Genomic DNA, 19,611 nt, shown 5'->3' on the forward strand with positions numbered 1-19,611 from the left:
ATAGAATATTTACAAAGACGTGGTGTATGGATTTAAAATTTAAATTTGTATTTTTAGGAAGGATATGAGAATTACAACAAATATGTGATAAACAGGGGGGAAATGTTGGAATAATTGTATGTAAGTTATCCCATGTATTGTTTTTCTTACTATGTATGTTGGAATGCTGTAAAACTGTTACTGTGAAGATTGACTACTTATTCTGTTTGATGTCTGGAACGAGATTATAATGTACAAGATAATTGTGTTGCATAGAAGGAGAGGCAATAACAATATACATTATCAAAGTACTGTCTTGCATCTCCTGAGGTTACAGTTTGTTTGTTGTCTCTGGGGTCATAAAGTTCATTTCCTGAGACTTTGGGTTGTATGCAAACGACCCATTCTTCCTATCAGGCTGGATGTTGCTCTGGCCATCCGAGGTGACAGAATCATCGCTTCAAAGATAAAAGAAACACAAATCGATCCCAGGGGCATTGTATTTGTATTTGTATTTGTATCTAACACTTAGTTGGGAATTGAGAACTGGCACTGTAGCTGTGTGATGAATTGTTTACCCAACGCCTTTTAGAGCTACAGTGTCCTTGTGTAACCAGGGTGACCTAAGGAAATAAAAGGCGTTGAGAGCCAAGACGTACTCAGAGTGTGTTGGAGATTGTAACTGATGTACGTCTCTGGGGCACTCTCCTCGCGAGTAAAACTTAACTGATGTGTTCTGTCTTTCTTTCCAGGTAGTGTTTTACTAATGTTAGGGGTTTAAACCTGACAGCTCTCCACAAAGTTTTTATCGTTTCCCGTGAGATCTGTTCAGACATCATAGATGTCTTCATCGGAGATGAGGAGACTCCAGAACCCTATGAAAAGGAGATGACTCCAGAGAATGAATAGTAAAAATTGCTTTGTTTTGAGTCTTGTCTGTATCTATCTATAGATCTCTAGATACCCATAGATGTCTATATAGATAGGTAGATGTCAATTTAAGTACAGACAGCCTGGCAACATTTGCCGCTGCCGCTTGTAGAGTAGTGTATCACAAGATGGGGGAAGAAGTCTGACTGTACACAAACCACTTCTGTGTCTGTCCCTCCCCTGCACTGCTCTGATGGTGGCGGCAACCTGAAAAAAGTTCTCTCCAGGTATTCCAGCTTCCTCCCACAAAAAAAGGATGGATGGAGTTATGTTGTGTCTACCAGAGGACTCCTCTGGTAGACACAGATAAATGGATGCTAGCATCCATAAATGCATCTATAAATGCTATAAATGCATTTATGGAAATGCATTTATACATTTATGGATGCTAGCATCCATAAATGCTATAAATGGATGCTAGCATCCATACTATAAATGCATTTATGCATTTATAGCAATGCATTTATGCATTTATGGATGCTGGCATTAATAAATGCTATAAATAGATGCTTGCATCCATAAATGCATTGCTATAAATGCATTTATAGCATCCATGAATGCATAAACACATTGCTATAAATGCATTTATAGCAATGCGTTTATGCATTCATGGATGCATTCATGGATCCATAAATGCTATAAATGGATGCTAGCATCCATGCTATAAATGCATTTATCCATTTATAGCAATGCATTTATGGATGCTGGCATCCATAAATGCATAAATAAATGCATTTATGCATTCATATATGCTAACATCTATTTATAGCATTTATGGATGCCAGCATGCATAAATGCATTTATAGCAATGCATTTATGCATTCATAGATGCTAACATCCATAAATGCTATAAATGGATGGTAGCATCCATGCTATAAATGCATTTATCCATTCATAGCAATGCATGTCTGCATTTATGGATGCTAACATCCATAAATGCTATAAATGGTTGCTAGCATCCAGACATTTACGCTAGTCTGATCTATGTGGATCTGGTGGCTTCTCTTGGTGTGGCAATCTTTCAGTTTTCCTGCTGGTTGTGGGAAGGCATCTGCTCTCTGACGGCATTTTCGACTTGAATGGCCAGGAAGATGACAGAAGAAGCAGAGATTATTCTGCCGGCAGTGCATACGTGCAGTGTGAGAATCGTCATTACACACAGGCCCCTGTTCTTTAAGACAGCTAACAGCAACATCATGCTGGTCCATTCAATCTGAGCCAATATTCGAATGGATCCTCTGTCTGAAACGTCGCTAAATGTAGCAAGAAAGTCACTGAGTTGGTAACAACGGGGTGAATATCGTTAACTGTTGATGTTCAGACCTGACCTGGTGGGTCTGTCTGTCAGCCGAACCTCTCACTGCAGAGCAGAAGTTAGAGACTAATTTTTAAACTTTTGCTGACGAAAATAAGATCAGATTCACATGTAAGTGTCGGCCGAGTGTCTCTTTTCTTCTCAGGTAAACAGCGAGAAACCTTTGCAGATGTGCTGCTTCCATTGTGTGGAAGCAGCACATTTAATTCACTTTTTTTTACGACCTTGCTTTTATAGATTATAAATAATCTGACTTGATACATTACAAACATTACCTACTAAATATTTTTTCACCCACATGCTTGCTGTGTTCCACACATACAGTGCGTAGTAAACGGTGCAAACAATTTTTCAAGATTTTTTTAAAATCAAACTTCCATAATTTTCCAGATTTTTTTCTGTATAAAACAAGAATTGTCCTCACAGTAGTTCTCCAAAAATCATGAAACAACAAAATGCTGATATTGACTTTTGATTTTCAGAGTATGGAGTAAATTTGCTCCACCTCTAACACTTAGATCTGTAAGAACTGGAATAAGCCACACACTAAACATGGATTTATTAAAACAATTTGTGAACACTGATGCCTTTATTCCATTTTATTTCTATTCTATATTTTTCCCCAATTCAACCTGTACCTAAAGTTACCCAGAGGCCAAAACAGTGAAATATACCAAGTTCTTTGCTTGTCAAAACCAAAATATTGAGTAAAAAAAATTAATCTAATTGTTTTGTGGCATTTCAGTTAAATGTAAATCTAGAATTTTCGTAATCTCTCACCAGGTTTATCATTTGAAAATGGAAGATGGGGAATAAAAAAGTCAAGAAAACACCAGAATTGGTTGTATATTTTTCCAACTTGTAAAGATCCGGATGAAAGTAAATTCCATACTTTCCCATACAGCTAAGATCTCCCCACAAGCATTTTCTTTGGATATTTTTCTAATATGTCCATGTGGTTCGTGATAAGGCAAAACCGACAAATCACTTCTGAATAAAAGCAGAAGCGTAGACGTCACTGTCAGTTTATTTGGACAACAGGACAGACACAGGTATAGAAATATGTCAAGTTTCACTGATGTCATGAGACAGCTGGTTATCGTAGATGTTTCGGTTTTTAGTAAAAACGAAAGAAAAAAAATTATAGGCATTTTGACCAGAGAGGACACTTATTGAGCAAAACTACACATTCGCAGGATAAATGGTTCAAAGGGTCGGATTTACAACTGTTCAAACACATAGGAGAAGCTCAGGAATCCACAGGATACAACCAGAGGCAAGGCTCGAAACCAAAAGCGAGGTTGACTTTGATAACACAGAAGACAGTTTACTACATTTCATTTCCACTTAATTTCACAAACATTGAGGATTTTATTTTTTTGTAAAGAAACAATAAGCATGTAAAGACTTCAGGTAGAGTAGGAATACAGCTCAAATACAGAGGCCTGTACTACGAAAGTCGCCACTGGTTTTCAAGTCTTACTCCATAAGTGGAGTCGTTAACGGTTCGCTAAACGTTAAGTCGTGACGCGCGAAGGAAAGGAGCACCGTTCCTTCCTGTGGTGTGCGGCGCTGAAAAACCCAAGCGGTGAAGCTGAAGTTGTCTGTTTCATAGTACCGGCTCCGGATGTTTGAGATGTAAAGACGTTGGTTCTGCCTCAAAGAGGAAACAGTTCGATGGAAATAGTTTACATTCAGTAGAGAAAGCATCGATTTACAGTAGCTGTCCACATTTATGGCATCTGGACAATTTGGAAAGATAGTCTGGTTGTTGTTTTTGTTTTGAATGTTTTAAGCCCATAAAATCAAGAAGATTGCACATTTCAGAGTTAGCATATGCTCCCCTGACTGGATAATTCCCAGTATATTCCATAAAGTTTTTCTTATAAAAAGTTTAGTGTTGGTAGGTAAAATGAATTTACTCTAATTCTCTCCTGTAGCTTCATCATACAGGCGAACATGAGGCAGGCAGTGTATATCTTATCAGTAGACATGAATCACCAACACAAGAGCAATCAAAGTCTGTTTCTACACTCCTAGTGTCTCGTCACAAGCAGGTAAAAACAGGATTTGAGTAACAAAAATGTCAAGAAACATTTATTTTAGTGCCACGTGCTCTTATCCAATGTTCAGTTTTGAGTTTTACAGGAGATAATAAGGAATTAAGACAAAGGCATTGGTGAGCTAAACCGTACGACATCTTTATTTGTGGTGAAACCTACAGCCTTTCACCCTCCCATTTTCATTTAATAAAAACTGCACTTGGGGACGACGCTGATGAGATGTGGCGCTCGCATGTGCCCATTTAATCTCCTCTGGGGATGTGACCGATATACCGAGGTGGGACGACGCTTTTAATAAGAATCGGAAAACCTCCTGAGCCACGGCTCATTGAGGACTTTACTCACCGTCGCATGAAAGTGAGTCACTGCAGGATCTGGAATACATTTCCCATTACTAAAAAGATGTTTTTCATTGCTATTTGGAGCTGCTTATAGTGATTGTTTTTTTTTTCTTTTTTACAGAACATACATAAAAAAATAAAATAATTTAAAAAAAGCTCTTTAGAAATCCAGAGTGTTTGACCAATAGGCTTGGGCTGGTTTGAGGTGTTTTGGTACCACGGTTTCCAAATAAAAAATGCAATATTAAACACATTAACATGATAGAATAACACCTGATATTTATCAGACATTTATTACCAACTTGCAGCTAAACTTTATTGTGCAGGATATTTTACCATTCTGCTCTTTATAGAGTGACACAAGTATGATAAGTTAATATGAGATTTTAGCAACAATTTGGGGAATACCAATGTCGACAATAGAGGTTTCAGAAACTTCAATTATTATTGATTAGAGATTAGTTCCCAGAGACAGGGCTTCAAAGGACATGCTAACTTTAGCTTCTTAGCTAGTGGCGGTGGCGTTTCCCCCCCACCCCCGCAGTACTCAAACTGCTTCCACCCAAATGATTTTAGAATGTTGTCAACCAAAACGGATATGAAGACTGTCGATTCTGGGCAACTCAAGAACTACTTCCTTTCCTACTTCAAAATAAAGAGTTTGAAAAATACGAGGACAATCAATCACTTAAAGTGTTTGCCTTCGTTAACAGGAAGAAAGGCTTCTGTAGCGATCTTAAAACAAACTTTTTAAAACCGTCACACAGGTGAGCAGCCCATGCCTATTGCACAGTGACACATAAAACATTGCAGTTCACAACAGATTTTAGAATTTGCCAAGAAAATACACAAAATACATCGTTAGCGACTGGACCGAGGACTTTGAGACTGGCACCAATTATGAGCAGCTGCCACGTTTCGGCATGAGGAAGCCATTGTGGAGACGTAAACAGCCCAACGTCTAAATAATGAAGCACAACCGGCGTTTTGAGGAGTTACACCATTACTTGTTTAAGGCTGCAATAGCTACACAGCAAATAAAGTGGCTTTACATGAGAATTAATCAACATTCAGTACAACAGTAGGAGTTCCAACGCACAATGATAGCTGACAAGCTCCGCATAAAGAGACCAGTGGATTCCAGTAGATTAAAATCAGGGGCAGATATTTACCACCCTGTGTGCCGTTGTCTTTGCTGTCATGAGTACTAAAGTTTTGAGTGAAAATTAAAAAAAAAAAAAAAAAAGGTTTGTGTTTGGAATGTATCTAGAAATACTGTACCCTGGTTCGAACCGTTCAAGGAATATGCAGGTCAAAGACAACATCCATCGTTCATGTTTTTATTTTCTTTGAAGAGGAAGAAAATTCATCCATATTCAAACCAACGGTGCTGCGGTGCCTTGCAAAGGTGAAGCCTTGAGCTTTTCCATATGATGTAATGTTATAACTACAATCTGTAATGTATTTTATTGGGGATGTTATGCGACAGGTCAGGGGTCAGCGACTTTTACAAACCCCCTGACCCCCCCCAAAAAAACGCAAAACATTGTTGCTCTTTCTCCTACTGAAGCAAGTATGACATAAAATTAATTTAAGTCATTTTACCAATAATAAATTATTGTCCTACATAAATTTATTTATTTATTTTTTGTGTTTTAGATCAACCAAAAACATAAATTTTTTTACAAAAAGAGAATGATTTCTGTTTTTAATCAAACGTTCAATATTTTTGGAAGCGTCAGAAAACGTGACAAAAACACATTTTTTAAAACATGACTTCTTGTACGATTGCTGTCACTCTACTGCAGAAATTGTATGCAGATAGAGTACAAGAACAAATAACGGCAGAAACGATCATTGTGAAGTGGAAGGAGGACAACGCATGGCTTTCAAAATTTCTCACCAAATAAATATCTGAAAAATGTCTGTATTTATTCCCCTGTTACTCCAAAGTTGGAGTAAATCTCTGGGTGTTGTTAATCATCTGAATGAAGAGACCTCAGAGTTTCATTTGAGTACATCACTGAAGAAACAGTATCAAGATCATGTTTGTGTTTATAACATGACAAAATGTGAAAAAGTTCAACGGATGTAAAGACTTTCGCAAGGCACCGAATCATTTTAGCCATGGTTTCTCGTTCATGTGCTCAGTTTACCTCACTAGGTGTGAGTGTTTTTGTCTTCTAGGGAGATATTGTCAGTATGCACCTTATCATTTAAATGCCCTTGGATAAGTACTGAAGGACCTCAGTAGTGTTTTCTGGATTCTAGCTGCAACTAAATGGGGAAAACAATCCTCTAAAAATCAACATAAATGTAACCTACAGACACCAGAAATAAGAAAAACAAAAAAAGATTAGCCAGTAGGACTTTCAAATAATCGTGAAAAATAGGTAAAGACAGATCGACTGAGGAGGGTCTCAGTTGCAAAATTGTCGAGTGTAAACGTCTTAAGGAAACAAAATCATAACTACGAAGAGGCTGCGTTCCCCCCGGACGATGATGGCATGCTCCGGAAATGGCGGAAACGCACGTTTCATTTCTGTTCACTTTAAAAACCTACGGGAATGTTAATTCAATACAGACACATCACTGGCACATGGAGAGATGGTATGGGAGGCAAAAGCAGACCTGAATCAAATAGCATTTGCAGACTGAGGCAACCGGACAGGCGAGGTTTAGATATGGCCATGATTGTTGACAGTCACAGAGGTGGCGCTCGAACTCTCGTGATGGTCTGAACATTCTGGCACAAGCTGAGTTGTAATACAAAATGTATATATATATCTTATACCTCACCGATGTGGCCGTTAAGAGCAGAGTATTTGCAAAAGCTATTTCAAATCAGGTCCGCTGAGAGAGGAAGGTAACATCTGTAGTGTGTTCTTCTTGAAAGATGGAGCATGGTTGTGCGGTCAGGATCCCCCTCGCATCCCAAGCCTCCGGATGAGAAAACTTTACTTAGCGAAAGAATCCAAGTTTCTCTCTAAGCCAATCTTCTGTCAGGTCCTCTGTGTTCCTAATCTCAAACGCCTGTCAAATAAGAAAGAAAGGAAGAAAGAGAGAAAGAATGAAAAATGATCAAAAGTTGGTAACTGAACCCCCCCTGCATGTGAAACGTATAAAACTGCTGAAGAATAAAAGAGAATATTTGTTCCAAAAACAAAATCAACAACTTGTATTTCCCTACTTCTTCCCATGGCCAGAGCTGGGACAGGGGTTTAGTGACATCTAGTGGTACAGGTGAAGACTGCAACTAACCAAATATGTAACAGAACCATTTTGTAGGGGAAGAGAAACCTCTTTAGGCTCTTGTTTGGGCTTCATGGGCCAGGTTTGAAATGAAATCACAACATCACTCCTCTATCAAAATTTTTACCAGCGCTTTACTGAGAAGAAGTTGGTATAATAAACTCAGCAGAAGGGCAGTTCGCATGGAAGAATCAAGGCAACACTCCAGGTATGTTTTTGACAAGGGAATAACATTACAACGCTATGTAAAGCTTGAAAAGGTACATTTTACATAACGCTGAACGCTAATATTGTTAGCACCTTATAGTGGATACAACCAGGCCACGAAGAACCTAGTCAGCTTTTGAGCTACGTTTACACTGAAATTCAGATTTTTTTTTTTTTTAAATACCACCCACGCTACTTTGAGAAGTCATCCTAAATCTGATGCACGTCTGATCTTTCCAAATGCGACCCGTCTGTGAACGTAGCCAAAGATTCACCAACCTTGGTCAGTTGAACCGTTTGCACCAGCTTGTTTTTGCTTCCTGCGTACATCATCTGTTGCTCTGGTTTACAACCTGCCAAGCAAAACAAATATATGTAAGGAAAAACAACATCAAAAACACAAACGTGTTTTTTCACGAGCTGAGCGTTTGGCCGCCTGCAATCCTTCGATCCGACGCACCACAGACAAATGAATTACATCCTCAGCACGCGTCCAGGTTCTACAAAGTCATATCAGTGGCCTTCATTTGAAGCAGAAACACATTTAAAAGTTGCAGGACGCCGTCACCAAAAAACACTGCTTTTTAAGCTTTTTTGGGTGTCCTACAGCAGAATCAGCCTTACCCACTGGACTGGAGAAGATGAAGCAGAGCGGATAGGACACGCGTCCATCATCGTGTTGATACTTATAACTGTAGACAATGAACGTTTCCTGGGCTAAGGACAGCAACTAACATGTGATTACATTTTATTATAAAGTACTCAGATGTTGTCAGATGTTGTTAGTTCAAAGGATATCTGGGTTGTCTCTCGGGCAGTTCATCCTTCAGAGCATCGGGTGAAATATCCTAAAAAAAATAATAAGTTGTTCTAAAACGTGAATATTTTTAGCATCGTGAATTTAAAAATTATAAAGACTAAATGAGCCATTTAAAGGTGGGAGATTAAAAAGAAAAAAAAAAAAGCTTACCTCATGCTCTTCTTCGAGAATAACGAGCTGCTTGTCTTTGTCTATTTTCACTGAAAACACACACACAAAAAAACAAAAGTCAATAACTAAATCCGCCGGCATTCCACAGTGAGAAATACCAAGAAGCTGAAGCAATCTCTTCCTCTGCTTGTGTCCTGTAATGTTTGGTGTGCTGCCTCTGAGTTGAGAGTCCCTGTCATGCAAACATGCAGCTAATCCTATTCAGCAGAAATGACATTCTGAAGCGGGTGGAGGATAAAGCTTTTCCTCTCCACCTCGCTGCAGTGAGACATGTCTCAGTGTCACCATGGCCACAAAGCTTTTTAATACGTGTAGCTTTAGCTTTTTTTGCACCCCCACATCTGTATTTTAAGCAAGGCACAATTAATAAGAGAAGTCAGGAGTTAAGTCTGAAACAGTTTGACAGTTTTAGCATTAGGTTAAAGTTCTTGCATGAGAGGAATGTTGGCCTCGCCATCCAGTTCATAAAAACACAGTCATGGGACTGTATTGTTTCAATAACCCAGCCTTTACAAGGCTTTCTAAGACGGTTGCAAATCAAACGTCAGGCTTTGAAACGCACGAGATTCCAGACTGTCATTACATGTGGAGAAAATAAAAAGGTTATGCCTGAAGAAGTAAGTAGAGTCAAACGCTTCTAGGATCAACTTTAGCAGAAATAAAGTCATTTTCGGTGACTAAAATAATCGTCAGCTGCAGCCTTCCTGCAAAGCTAGTGTACAAAACAGAGGGGGTTGGAATGTCAACAAATTAAAAATGCTTTTGCTCATGAAAGAAGTAGAGAATGTCGTTCACGAGATTTTGCCCCTCTGTTTTGTACACTAGCTTTGCAGGGGGGCTGCAGCTGACGATTATTTTAGTCATTGATTGTTCCATCAAATATTTTGATGATTAATCAGATTTTTTAAATATTGGCAGATAAAATGCAATGAAAGCAGCATTCCTGTCGTGAAAAAATAAAAATGCAGCCAACATCAACATGTGAAAGGTTCAGGCTTTTCTGCTTGATGATAATCTGCTGATCAAGTTTTAGATTAGCTGATTAATAATTTGACATCTTAATAGCTGATTTTTATTAGCAAAATTTGAATCAGGTGAAACTAAACCTGCCACTTCAAGAGTTTGTGGTCAGGGTTTCAAGCATTATAAGCCTGGCGGGCCACCAGGCTTCACTTGTGCCCCCTCCAGACTTAGCATTGCTTATTTATCTATGTTTGCATTTTTTAAGACTTCCAATTTTCCAATAACACATAATTATTAAGTGATATTTTCAAATTTCCTCCCAATTTTAAACATTTTTTAACTCAAAAAGATGGCGGACGGCTGGATGAATGACTGCCCTACCACCCAGCCACCCGGCTTAGCAAGTTTTCTAGGAGAAACCTTGGGTGGTAGAACATATTTATGGACAAATAAGGTTTACCATCTAAAACGCAAAATCTGAATATGTTGTTCTTACAATTGCATTTTGGCACTTTTTGTTGTTTTTTTTGAGTCTGTATGCTTCAATTAACGACTGATCGAATGCTAAATTGGTTGCTTCCGTAAGAGATTATGAACACAAACAAATTAATAATCAACATGCAACAGAAGAAGGCGAGGGACGTACTAATGATGGCCGCATTGTTGGTTTCCTTCCGGAAGCGAAACTCCTTCAACTTCTTCACCAGATCTTCATCCACGTCACACACGACCAGTGATTCACTCTGACCACATAAGGGGGGTGGGAATGTCAACAAATTAAAAATGCTTTTGCTCATGAAAGAAGTAGAGAACGCAAACAGGAAGAAAAAAAAATCACATTAATGAAATGTTCATAGTGTCAAGTCTGCTTTTATTTTGAAAGCAGGGTTTTTTTGTCTATATCCCACTTTAAGGCGTTACGGTTCCCATATGAACCAAATGTGTAATAATGGTATTAGTAAACCTCAGATCCCACAACAAGAGCAGCTGCACCGATGCTAATGAGCAGCGTACGCTATGAACACACATAATGGTTATATAATGATTTAATGTAGCTTGTGCGGGACATGTTCAACAATCTGTAACGCTCTCCTCTTCATAGAAACAGACTCACTGCTTGGGCAACAGGAAGTGTGTCCTCACATCCACCCATTGTCCCTCTGACTTCTGCCCTCAGGGCAAATAGGCCCGTTTTCTGCAAAGCTTCACATAAACGGACGCTGCACGCTCTCATCCGAGTTAGGCATTAACACGTCTTTCACCCAATTTATCTAGATTTTTGTGTTTTGTTGTTGGTTTCTTTTTAACACCAAAAAATGACGGAGAAGCTAACACAGCAGGGCTTTACGAATTGCGTTTTTGTAGCTTTTGTCAAACAGACAAGAAAATAAGTCAGCGCACACGCGTGACGTTACTAGCACTGTTACTCCTGTTTCAGTCAATATATTATTTTTGCTATAGTTAGATTGACTTTTCTTTCTGGTTTAAATAAAAAAAAATCTCACGTCACGCGCATTTGTTTATGTAAATACAGAGCAGCCCTCTTTTTTTTTTTGTATGTTTTTACTCAATGATATCAGTGAGAATCTCATTGGGCCCACACCTGCCTACACCAACAAGCGTGTTCTCGCATTCAACCTCTGCCCTTTTCAAAGCATAAAACAAACAAACGGCTCCACACGCTCATTTGAATCGACGGTTTGGACTTCCACCTGCTTCTGACTCGCATCACAAACATCACGAACACTAAAGAGCAACGGAGTGTCTGCCGTAGCATGGGGAAATGTGCCATTTTAAGATCTCTTTTGTGCATATATTTCCACGTTAAACAGAACCTGAGACATGATCAAGACAGTAAGTGTTTTCAGGCGAAGCTGTGTACTTTTTTTTCCCCCTCGCTAAAAGCTGTCCTGAAATATTTCTCTCTCTTATTAAGGGAACACGGTCTTAAAATGTTTGGCCAGTTAAGTGACTGACTACAAGCTCTGCATGAGCAGATAGCCTAGCTAATTAACCAGCAAGCATTGGCTTCTAACTTAAAAAGACAGAGCGGCAAAAGATACAACATTCTGCACTTGGGCAGTTTTAAAAATACAAATAATTTTAGGTTTTTTTTTTTTTTTTGCTTAAATATTTTTTAAAATAAAACGCTGTCACATCATTCTCTACCTAACATTTTTATGTTATTTTTTTCGTAAAAAAAAAAAAACCTTCTCAAAACTAGTATTTTCATCATGACAGATTTAATCAGAGCTAAAACCATTAGTAATTAAACTATTAATTCACACAACTACGGCTTGTTTTTTTGTTTGTTCTGTTTTTGCAAACAGCAACAATCCTGACAGCACTCCATGCAACGCAGAGGATTCCATCCACAATCCACCAGTCTGAACAGGATATCATTGGTCTCTGTCACCGTCCACACGCAAGGCCTTACATAACTACCTCACCAAACATATTTGAAAAGCAACATCTTTAAGAGTCTCTCTGCAGACGCGCTCTGGCAAATCTTTGACTGCACCTTCCTGAGCAGATGGCTGGTGGGAGTCGGGATTTCACTGAGCTCTTGGAGAGATCCTCACAGATTAAAGACGTGATTGCTGTGCGTCTGTGGGCTGGATAAGAGAACAGACGTGACAACGGACGGCTTTTTTTTTTTTTTTTTTACTTTTAGCCCACATTCCTTCAGGCTCTCTGAATCGCTGTGGTCAGTGAGGAGACGACGGGGAATTAACCCCTGCTGTTTGCCAATTGACGCCTGTCGAGTCGGGGCAGCGAAAGAGGAATGTTGACAGGCAGCGCAGAGCATCGAGCTGTCACAACACGCCGCGGAAAACCCCCGGAGGGAGGCGCCGCTCTGCAGGGCAGCTAGCGTTAAGGCGGCCAGACGCGTTAAAACCCATCACCTGCTGCAGCAAAGTGCCCGCACGCCGAGGCAGGAACACACGCCGCTTTCAGCTTCAAAATAAAAGCACTTGGCGGCTATTTAGGGAATACGGTTTCTGCACTGACAAACCCAGGGACTGAGCTGCTCTATCGACGTTATGGGAGACATTTCTACCGGGGTCAGGCTTTGAATTGAGATTTTGCAGAAAACCAAGGAGTATAGAAAATAGGAAATAAAGGAGTGGGGTGGAAAGAATGGACGGGGAGAAAACTACTTGAGTCAAATTCTATACTTTGCAGAATTGTCATAAGAAGAGTTAATCAATTATTTAACAAACTGCTCAACATTTAGGTTATTTTAGTGAAATAAAATAAGTGGAAAGCCTGAAATATCAAAGCAATTACTTGTCGCTGATATGATTTCAACTCAATCGTAATTAAAGCGTACGAACTATGAGTCTTTAGTAAATATGAACCGTAACCTCTACGGTACGGTCTGAAGTGTTTAATAATTCAACCTTTGTTTTTTAATTCCACCGGAAGTAGATTGTGTCTGCGTCGGCTCCGTTGACGCATTCGGAAAACACGGAGGGTGTAACGGATACTAGGCTAGCAGGCTAACGCTCAACAATCTCCGATTTCACTTTCCGTGAAAACTCCTCCAAACTTCCTGTCTGTCGCCGCTGCGCCACTGACGCGAAAAGCGCCGAACCAAAAAGCCGCCCGTTCGTACGGAAACACAACAACTTACCATATTTGTAGAGTTGAAAGTCTCCCTGAAGCCGCAGCTGCTGCTCTGAATGGCAGAAACGCTTTCAGTGTTTTTTTTTTTCTTTTTTTTTTTTCTCTTTACGTCGCACCGTCCTGTGACTGGTTGGACCAATCACTCACAGGCTCCTCTTTCCTGCACAACACGCTCTGCAGGAACAAAAATTAACTCAACAATCACATACGTATATTTCATTTAATCCAGATTAATTGGCCATTTTGCTCTTCTTTTAATAGCTGCTGCAGCTCGTGATTTTTGTTGTTTCTTATTTTATTAAGGAATTTGAATACATGCGTCACTGTCTTTAAATATGGTGTTTTTTTGTACTCAAATTCAATCTTTATTGTACTTTTTAAAAATATATAAGAACATATATAATATAAAAATCAACATTTTGATTATTTGAAGTTTTTCTTGCATGAAACGTGAATAACTCAAATACTTTTTAAAAAATATATCATTCTTTAGTGAAGCACACAAGCTCTAAGATTAAAACAAAAATAATTTATCGAGAACATGATCATATTTTTACATATTTCTACAAGTACAAATTAGTTGTTTTAGTTACTGAGTTAAGACGTAAGCGGAAATATAATACAACGTCTATTTATTTTAGTACAATTAGAGCGTGACATTTATGTGTAGAATACTAATTTTTTTTTCTAATTTTAGAAGAAAAAAAAGAATACATCAGAGGAAAAAATACTTCCATTTTTTGATTTCCCGAGGTCACATAAATGAAAAGCGGAAGTGTGTGGTTTTGCACCGGAAGTTGTCCGTGCGCGAGCTTCCTTTCCAGGAGTTGTAGTTTTTCTCGCCAGATCTAACGTTAGCTTCCAGTTGTGAGCCTCGTCAGGCCAAAGGAGTTGGCGAACTGGTTTTTTTTTTCGGAGCTGTGGAAAACACCGCTGTTTCCTGTTGTCGTTCGAGCAGAGCCTCGCTTCCGACCAGGTACCGTAAAACATCATTTTTCACTGTTTATTCATTCTCGCACCACGAATGTAGACCTAACAGACCTAAACTAACAGCTAGCTGGGGTTAGCTCGATTGCTAGCCAACTCTGTGCCATCAATAGTTTACATATTTCAAAACAAGTACCCCCTTCTAGATAATGAGGCAAACTGTCGTCTTTGTTATTGCTGTGGTATTTTAAATTATTTCAGTGATGTTGAGTTATTTTCAGTGTGTCGCAATGGACTTTGTGAATCATCATTCCAGGGTGGAAACATTTGCTCAGAAACTCTTGGAACTGCCCAGAGACATTTTACAGCTTGATAAAATATGTTGGAAGTGCTCAATAAAACTGATTAAAGTTGTTTCCTGTTTTGTTTCAGATCATGGCAGATTTCTCGGTGAGTTTTATGGATCGTATCCCTTTAATTCCTGTCATAATGATTGGATTCCCTTTAGCTTGCAGTGGAAATTACCTGTTTTATGTTGTTGTTGTTGTGAGTGGAGATGGTTATTTATACTTTCTCTTTTTGTTCTGTAGCTGACAGATGCTTTAGGAGATGACACACCGAGCCAGGCTAAGAAAATAGGCCACACTAACCCCACAGCCCCTGCCAGCAATCACCCTGCAGCTCCGAACCCGGGATGGCCCGGTTCTGCCCCAGGAGCTCCCACCCAGCCCTCAGCTCCAGCTGACTTCAGTGGTGGATTGTCTGGCCCAGGAGCCCCAGGGCCATTCCAGTACCCCTCTGGGCCTGGAGCGCCGGGGCAGTACCCGGGACCCCCCTCAGCACCCGGCGGCTTCCCTGCTGGTCCCGGAGTACCTGGACAGTATCCCGCACCGGGAGCTCCGGGTCAGTTTCCCTCCAGCCCCGGGGCGCCCGGACAGTTCCCCGGGCATTATCCATCTGAAGGAACTCCTGGACAGCTGCCCGGAGGCCCCGCTCCTTACCCATCGGGGCCGTTTCCTTCTGGCCCTGGCGCTCCGGCTGGCCCTTACCCGAACGTGCCTTTCCCTGGTGGGCAGCCAGCAGGAGGCAACGGGATGTATGGACCCGGAGGTGAAGGTGGATTTCCCCCTCCGGCCGGTCCAGGATCTTTCCCAGCGTTCCCCGGAGGTGGATTCCCCCCGATACCACCCGGGTCATGGGGATCACCCGGAGGAGGTTTCCCGACCCCGCCTGCACAGTTTGGCCCTGGGCCCATGGGTCCTTACGGTGGTCCTGCTGGTCCAGGAGGCACATTGGTGAGTGTGAGCTCTTCCTGGAGTAAATACGTTGCTTCTCTTGCTCGCTATTCTGCTCTTCTGTAAATCTAAGCCGGGTGTTTTGGTGAAAACAACTCAAGCTTTAGCGGACTAAAAGTTAACTTCTCTCCGTCTGCTGGTGACCTTTGACTGGGAGGTGCGACTGATTCCAGGTTTCTGCTCGGGTGTGCCGCAAATGTAATGTAACGGCAACGCCCTGTTCAGCAGAAATGAACGGAAATGTATTTCTGTCTTTCAGCCCAGATATAACCCACCGTTTTATTGAAAGCAATGAGCTCAACTTTTCAGCCGGACCAGGACGTCCCACCCGATTGGCGCCAAAGATGGAAAGCATCCGCATCGACAAATTGCTGTTGGAACGCAGCATTAAATTCACTGGATTTAATTGTTTCGGTTTTTGTTTTGTTTCAAAGTGCAATATGATATAATTTTACAAATACTGTTTCCACGTATATGCTGCTTTAATCTACTCTTATAATCTGGTCAGATGAAGTTCTCACTTGTCCCTCACATGTATGAGTTTTAATAAAAACCTTTTGATTTGTTCCATGTTGCTTAGACTTCAGTTTGTGCAGGTGCTTGGCTTTTATTGAAATGGGTGGAGATTACGACTCACTCAGGTATCGCATTGGGAATACAGGCAGAGTCAAAATTCTAAGTTCGTTTTTTATTTTATCAATCATTTAAAAGCACCTGGATCACACCTACAGGATATTAACAAGCGGGTAAACAAATTCTCTTTGTATCACATCATTCAAACGCAAAAAAAAAAAAAAAAAAACATTCTGAAAACTGAAGCAGAGGCAATACTGTTAGTATTTACACTGTAAATATTTCCTTTCAGATTGTGCCCTACGATCTCCCCCTCCACGCTGGGATTATGCCGCGCCTTTTAGTCACGGTGATCGGAGAGCCTGTTCCCGGGGCAGACAGGTACGGATTCCCGCCCAAAAAGGAAACAATCCTCAAAGTCTGTGTTAAAAGCCGTGATGTGCTTCAGAAAGACGTCAAAGTAGTATGAATATGAAGTCAGTCTGTGCTTTTTCACTCGGTTATTATAGACGAAGATTAGTGGAAGTGTTGGCACTTTGTCCCATTACAACCACAAATGTCAGTGTATTTTTATTGGGATTTTGCGATGAGCCGTGACATGACTTGAAATCAACAATCGGAGTTTATATTTGTGTAATTTATAAATTCTTCAGGTTCCAGGTTGACTTTCTTAAGGGTCCGGATGTCGTCTTTCACTTCAACCCTCGCTTCAACGAGCAGACCATTGTCCGAAACTCCAACCTAGGAGGTTACTGGGGCCCGGAGGAGCGAGAGGGGCCCTTCCCCTTTGTCCAGGGCCGCCGTTTTGAGGTAAGTTGTTTATTAACGGCATTACAATTTAATGAATGTAAAAAAAATAAAAAAAACTTAATCCCATAAATATTTCTTTTTTGTGTTTTATTGTAATCTGGTAAAAGCGTTGATTTGCCAAGGCAGAAATTACAAAACTACACTACAGACACTAACAGTGCTACAAAACAGAGCAATCAGAATAATCTGAGTTGGAATATCAAAAAAGAAAACACCAACAGATATTTGTAAAAAATTTTAATTGTTAAAGTTCATCAACGTAGCAAAACTTCAGCTGGCTCCAATTTTTTTTGCAAAAGCCAAAAATAAACTAGAACCAGAAAACATTAGAATACGTTTTAAGATGAAGAACCCAATATACAAGTCATGGGAAGAATCACAGTTTAAAACTAAATTCATAACTACTAGTGGAGTCGAACTGTGGAATAATTTGGAAATTGACAGCGTCAAACTTTCCAAATGATCTTACAAATATCACAATTGCTGGGAGCAATTGTGATATTTTTTATTTTTTTGGGGCGTCTTCGTTATTGACACTTGATTTGTTTTTTGACGAAATTTAATGATTGTTTATCTGCCTTAGTTCAAATTAAATAGATTCAATATTGGCAAATGTATGTATTCTATTAATGAACATATATAGTGCTTTTCCAATCACTTTGACCACTCAAAACGCTTTACACTAGAGTCACATTCAGCCATTCGTACACAGATGTGGCAGGAGGAAGCTGGAATCGAACCGGCAACCTTCCGATCACAAGATGAGTACTCTACCCACAGTCACCCTATGGGTTACCCTCTAAATACGTGCTTGGTTATTATATGTATGGATTATACGTGAAATAAAGATTATGCAGGTGGTAAAGGATTGGTTAAGATTAAAATCGACACATTTTAATCTTCCACCCAATCCATTGAATATGCAAAACAAAAGTTTTGACGTAATGGCTTCATGCTGTATTTTATTTTATTTATTTATTCAAAGAATGAGCAAAAGGGTCATATAACTTTTATTTTGTTTGTTGTGTCAAGCAAACATTGCACATTTTTGAAGCACCAATCTCGCATTTCACAAATACCAAAAGTAATTCCTGATCAATCTGATACAGAAACTGCTGAAGTTCTATTAAAAAAAATTCAATGTTTTACTTTTTTTTTGGTTTTGTTTAAGGTTAGGCTCAGGGTTAGCCTAACCCCAACCCTTTTTTTTTTTTTGCGCACGCCAATTTTCTGCGCAGTTCGTGTTCAAAATGTCCGACTTTCGAACTGTTTGACCCAAGCAAATCTTGGTGTTTGTCGCCCCGTCTCGCAGTTGAAGATCCTCGTGGAGGAGGACATGTTCAAGGTGGCCGTGGACGGCAACCACCTGCTGGAATACGAGCACAGAGTGGGCGGCCTGGAAGAGGTGACCGTGCTCCGGGTCACCGGCGACGTCGTCCTGTACAGCGCGGCGCCCAGCATGATCTGAACCCCCAGCCGCTCGCTCGCTCGCTCTCGAAACGATTAGCCCCCAGCGTTTCTGACGACCGCCTGCCTCCACGCCCCCGAATCCCCCCACCCAGCCCTCTCAGACACATGGAGGCAGCTGACGAAGTTGCAAGTGCGGCCAGCAAAGTGCAATTGTCCCTCAAGTGGCACATTTTATCGCAACGACCTGATATAGATTGAATTAAGTTCGCACTTGATAATCCTGTTTTTTTTTTCTACTGAATATCTCATTACAAAATTATGTTTTCACTTTCCTTTTAGAAAATTGTATCAACTGCTTTGCATTTTTTGTTTTCCTTTTTTCATTTTTTTTAAACCTAATTCTAATTAAGGAAAAGATTGAGTGACATAAATGTGTAACCAATTAAGTAAGGAATAATTTATTATATACAAAAAGGAAGATTGTAAGCTAAGCAGGAAGGAAGACGTGTTTCAGGCGTTTCATTTTATTTCGGCAGTGTTTTGTTTACATGTTCATTATTTCGTCACAACATAAACGCGACAAGCCTTTGTAGTGCATGAAAGTGTGATGCTGAAAATGTCACTTTTATTTCAGTGCTGAACCACGACCCTCTGGAGTCACATATAGTAGGCTAATCATGAAGTTTCTTCAAATGTAAGTATTTATATGCAGTGTTTGTTCCTCTTCTCTTCAGCTGTTTCTCTCCCGACCTTTCATGTTACCCCATGTTTGAACAAAACAGCGAAAAGGTGGCAACTAGTTATTAAATTAAAATGTGTGTGGGAGAGATTCTGACTTAGTGCCAAAGAGAAGTGGTACATATTTTGAATTTCTAAATAAAAGGACTATGTAAAACTTTCAACTTGTGAGCTATCAGTTGTATTT

General features: G+C 40.0%; 2 protein-coding genes across 3 annotated transcripts; one reads left to right on the forward strand and one right to left on the reverse strand.

The window, feature by feature from the left end:
* Nucleotides 1-3,233: 3,233 nt before the first annotated feature.
* Nucleotides 3,234-12,706, reverse strand: gmfb (glia maturation factor, beta). Its single transcript, XM_055038043.1, has 7 exons — nt 12,563-12,706; nt 10,688-10,784; nt 9,058-9,107; nt 8,886-8,935; nt 8,712-8,794; nt 8,367-8,440; nt 3,234-7,661 (listed from the first exon to the last, which is right to left on the reverse strand). Coding segments are annotated over exons 2-7 (330 nt in total). The 5' UTR covers nt 10,689-10,784; nt 12,563-12,706; the 3' UTR covers nt 3,234-7,589.
* Nucleotides 12,707-14,480: 1,774 nt separating this feature from the next.
* Nucleotides 14,481-19,588, forward strand: lgals3a (lectin, galactoside binding soluble 3a). Of its 2 annotated transcripts, XM_055038038.1 has the most exons (6): nt 14,481-14,647; nt 15,031-15,048; nt 15,189-15,893; nt 16,759-16,847; nt 17,120-17,276; nt 18,589-19,588. In XM_055038038.1, exons 2-6 carry the CDS (start codon nt 15,034-15,036, stop codon nt 18,742-18,744), a joined length of 1,122 nt encoding a protein of 373 aa, XP_054894013.1. In that variant the 5' UTR covers nt 14,481-14,647; nt 15,031-15,033; the 3' UTR covers nt 18,745-19,588. The 2 variants fall into 2 exon arrangements, with proteins under 2 accessions (XP_054894013.1, XP_054894014.1); XM_055038039.1 differs by lacking the exons at nt 16,759-16,847; nt 17,120-17,276; nt 18,589-19,588 and adding an exon at nt 16,153-16,461 and having other exon boundaries at nt 14,484-14,647.
* Nucleotides 19,589-19,611: the final 23 nt, after the last annotated feature.

Source organism: Poeciliopsis prolifica, unplaced genomic scaffold (assembly GCF_027474105.1).
Source record: "Poeciliopsis prolifica strain line A6 unplaced genomic scaffold, Auburn_PproV2 SCAFFOLD013, whole genome shotgun sequence".
Lineage (NCBI taxonomy): Eukaryota > Metazoa > Chordata > Actinopteri > Cyprinodontiformes > Poeciliidae > Poeciliopsis > Poeciliopsis prolifica.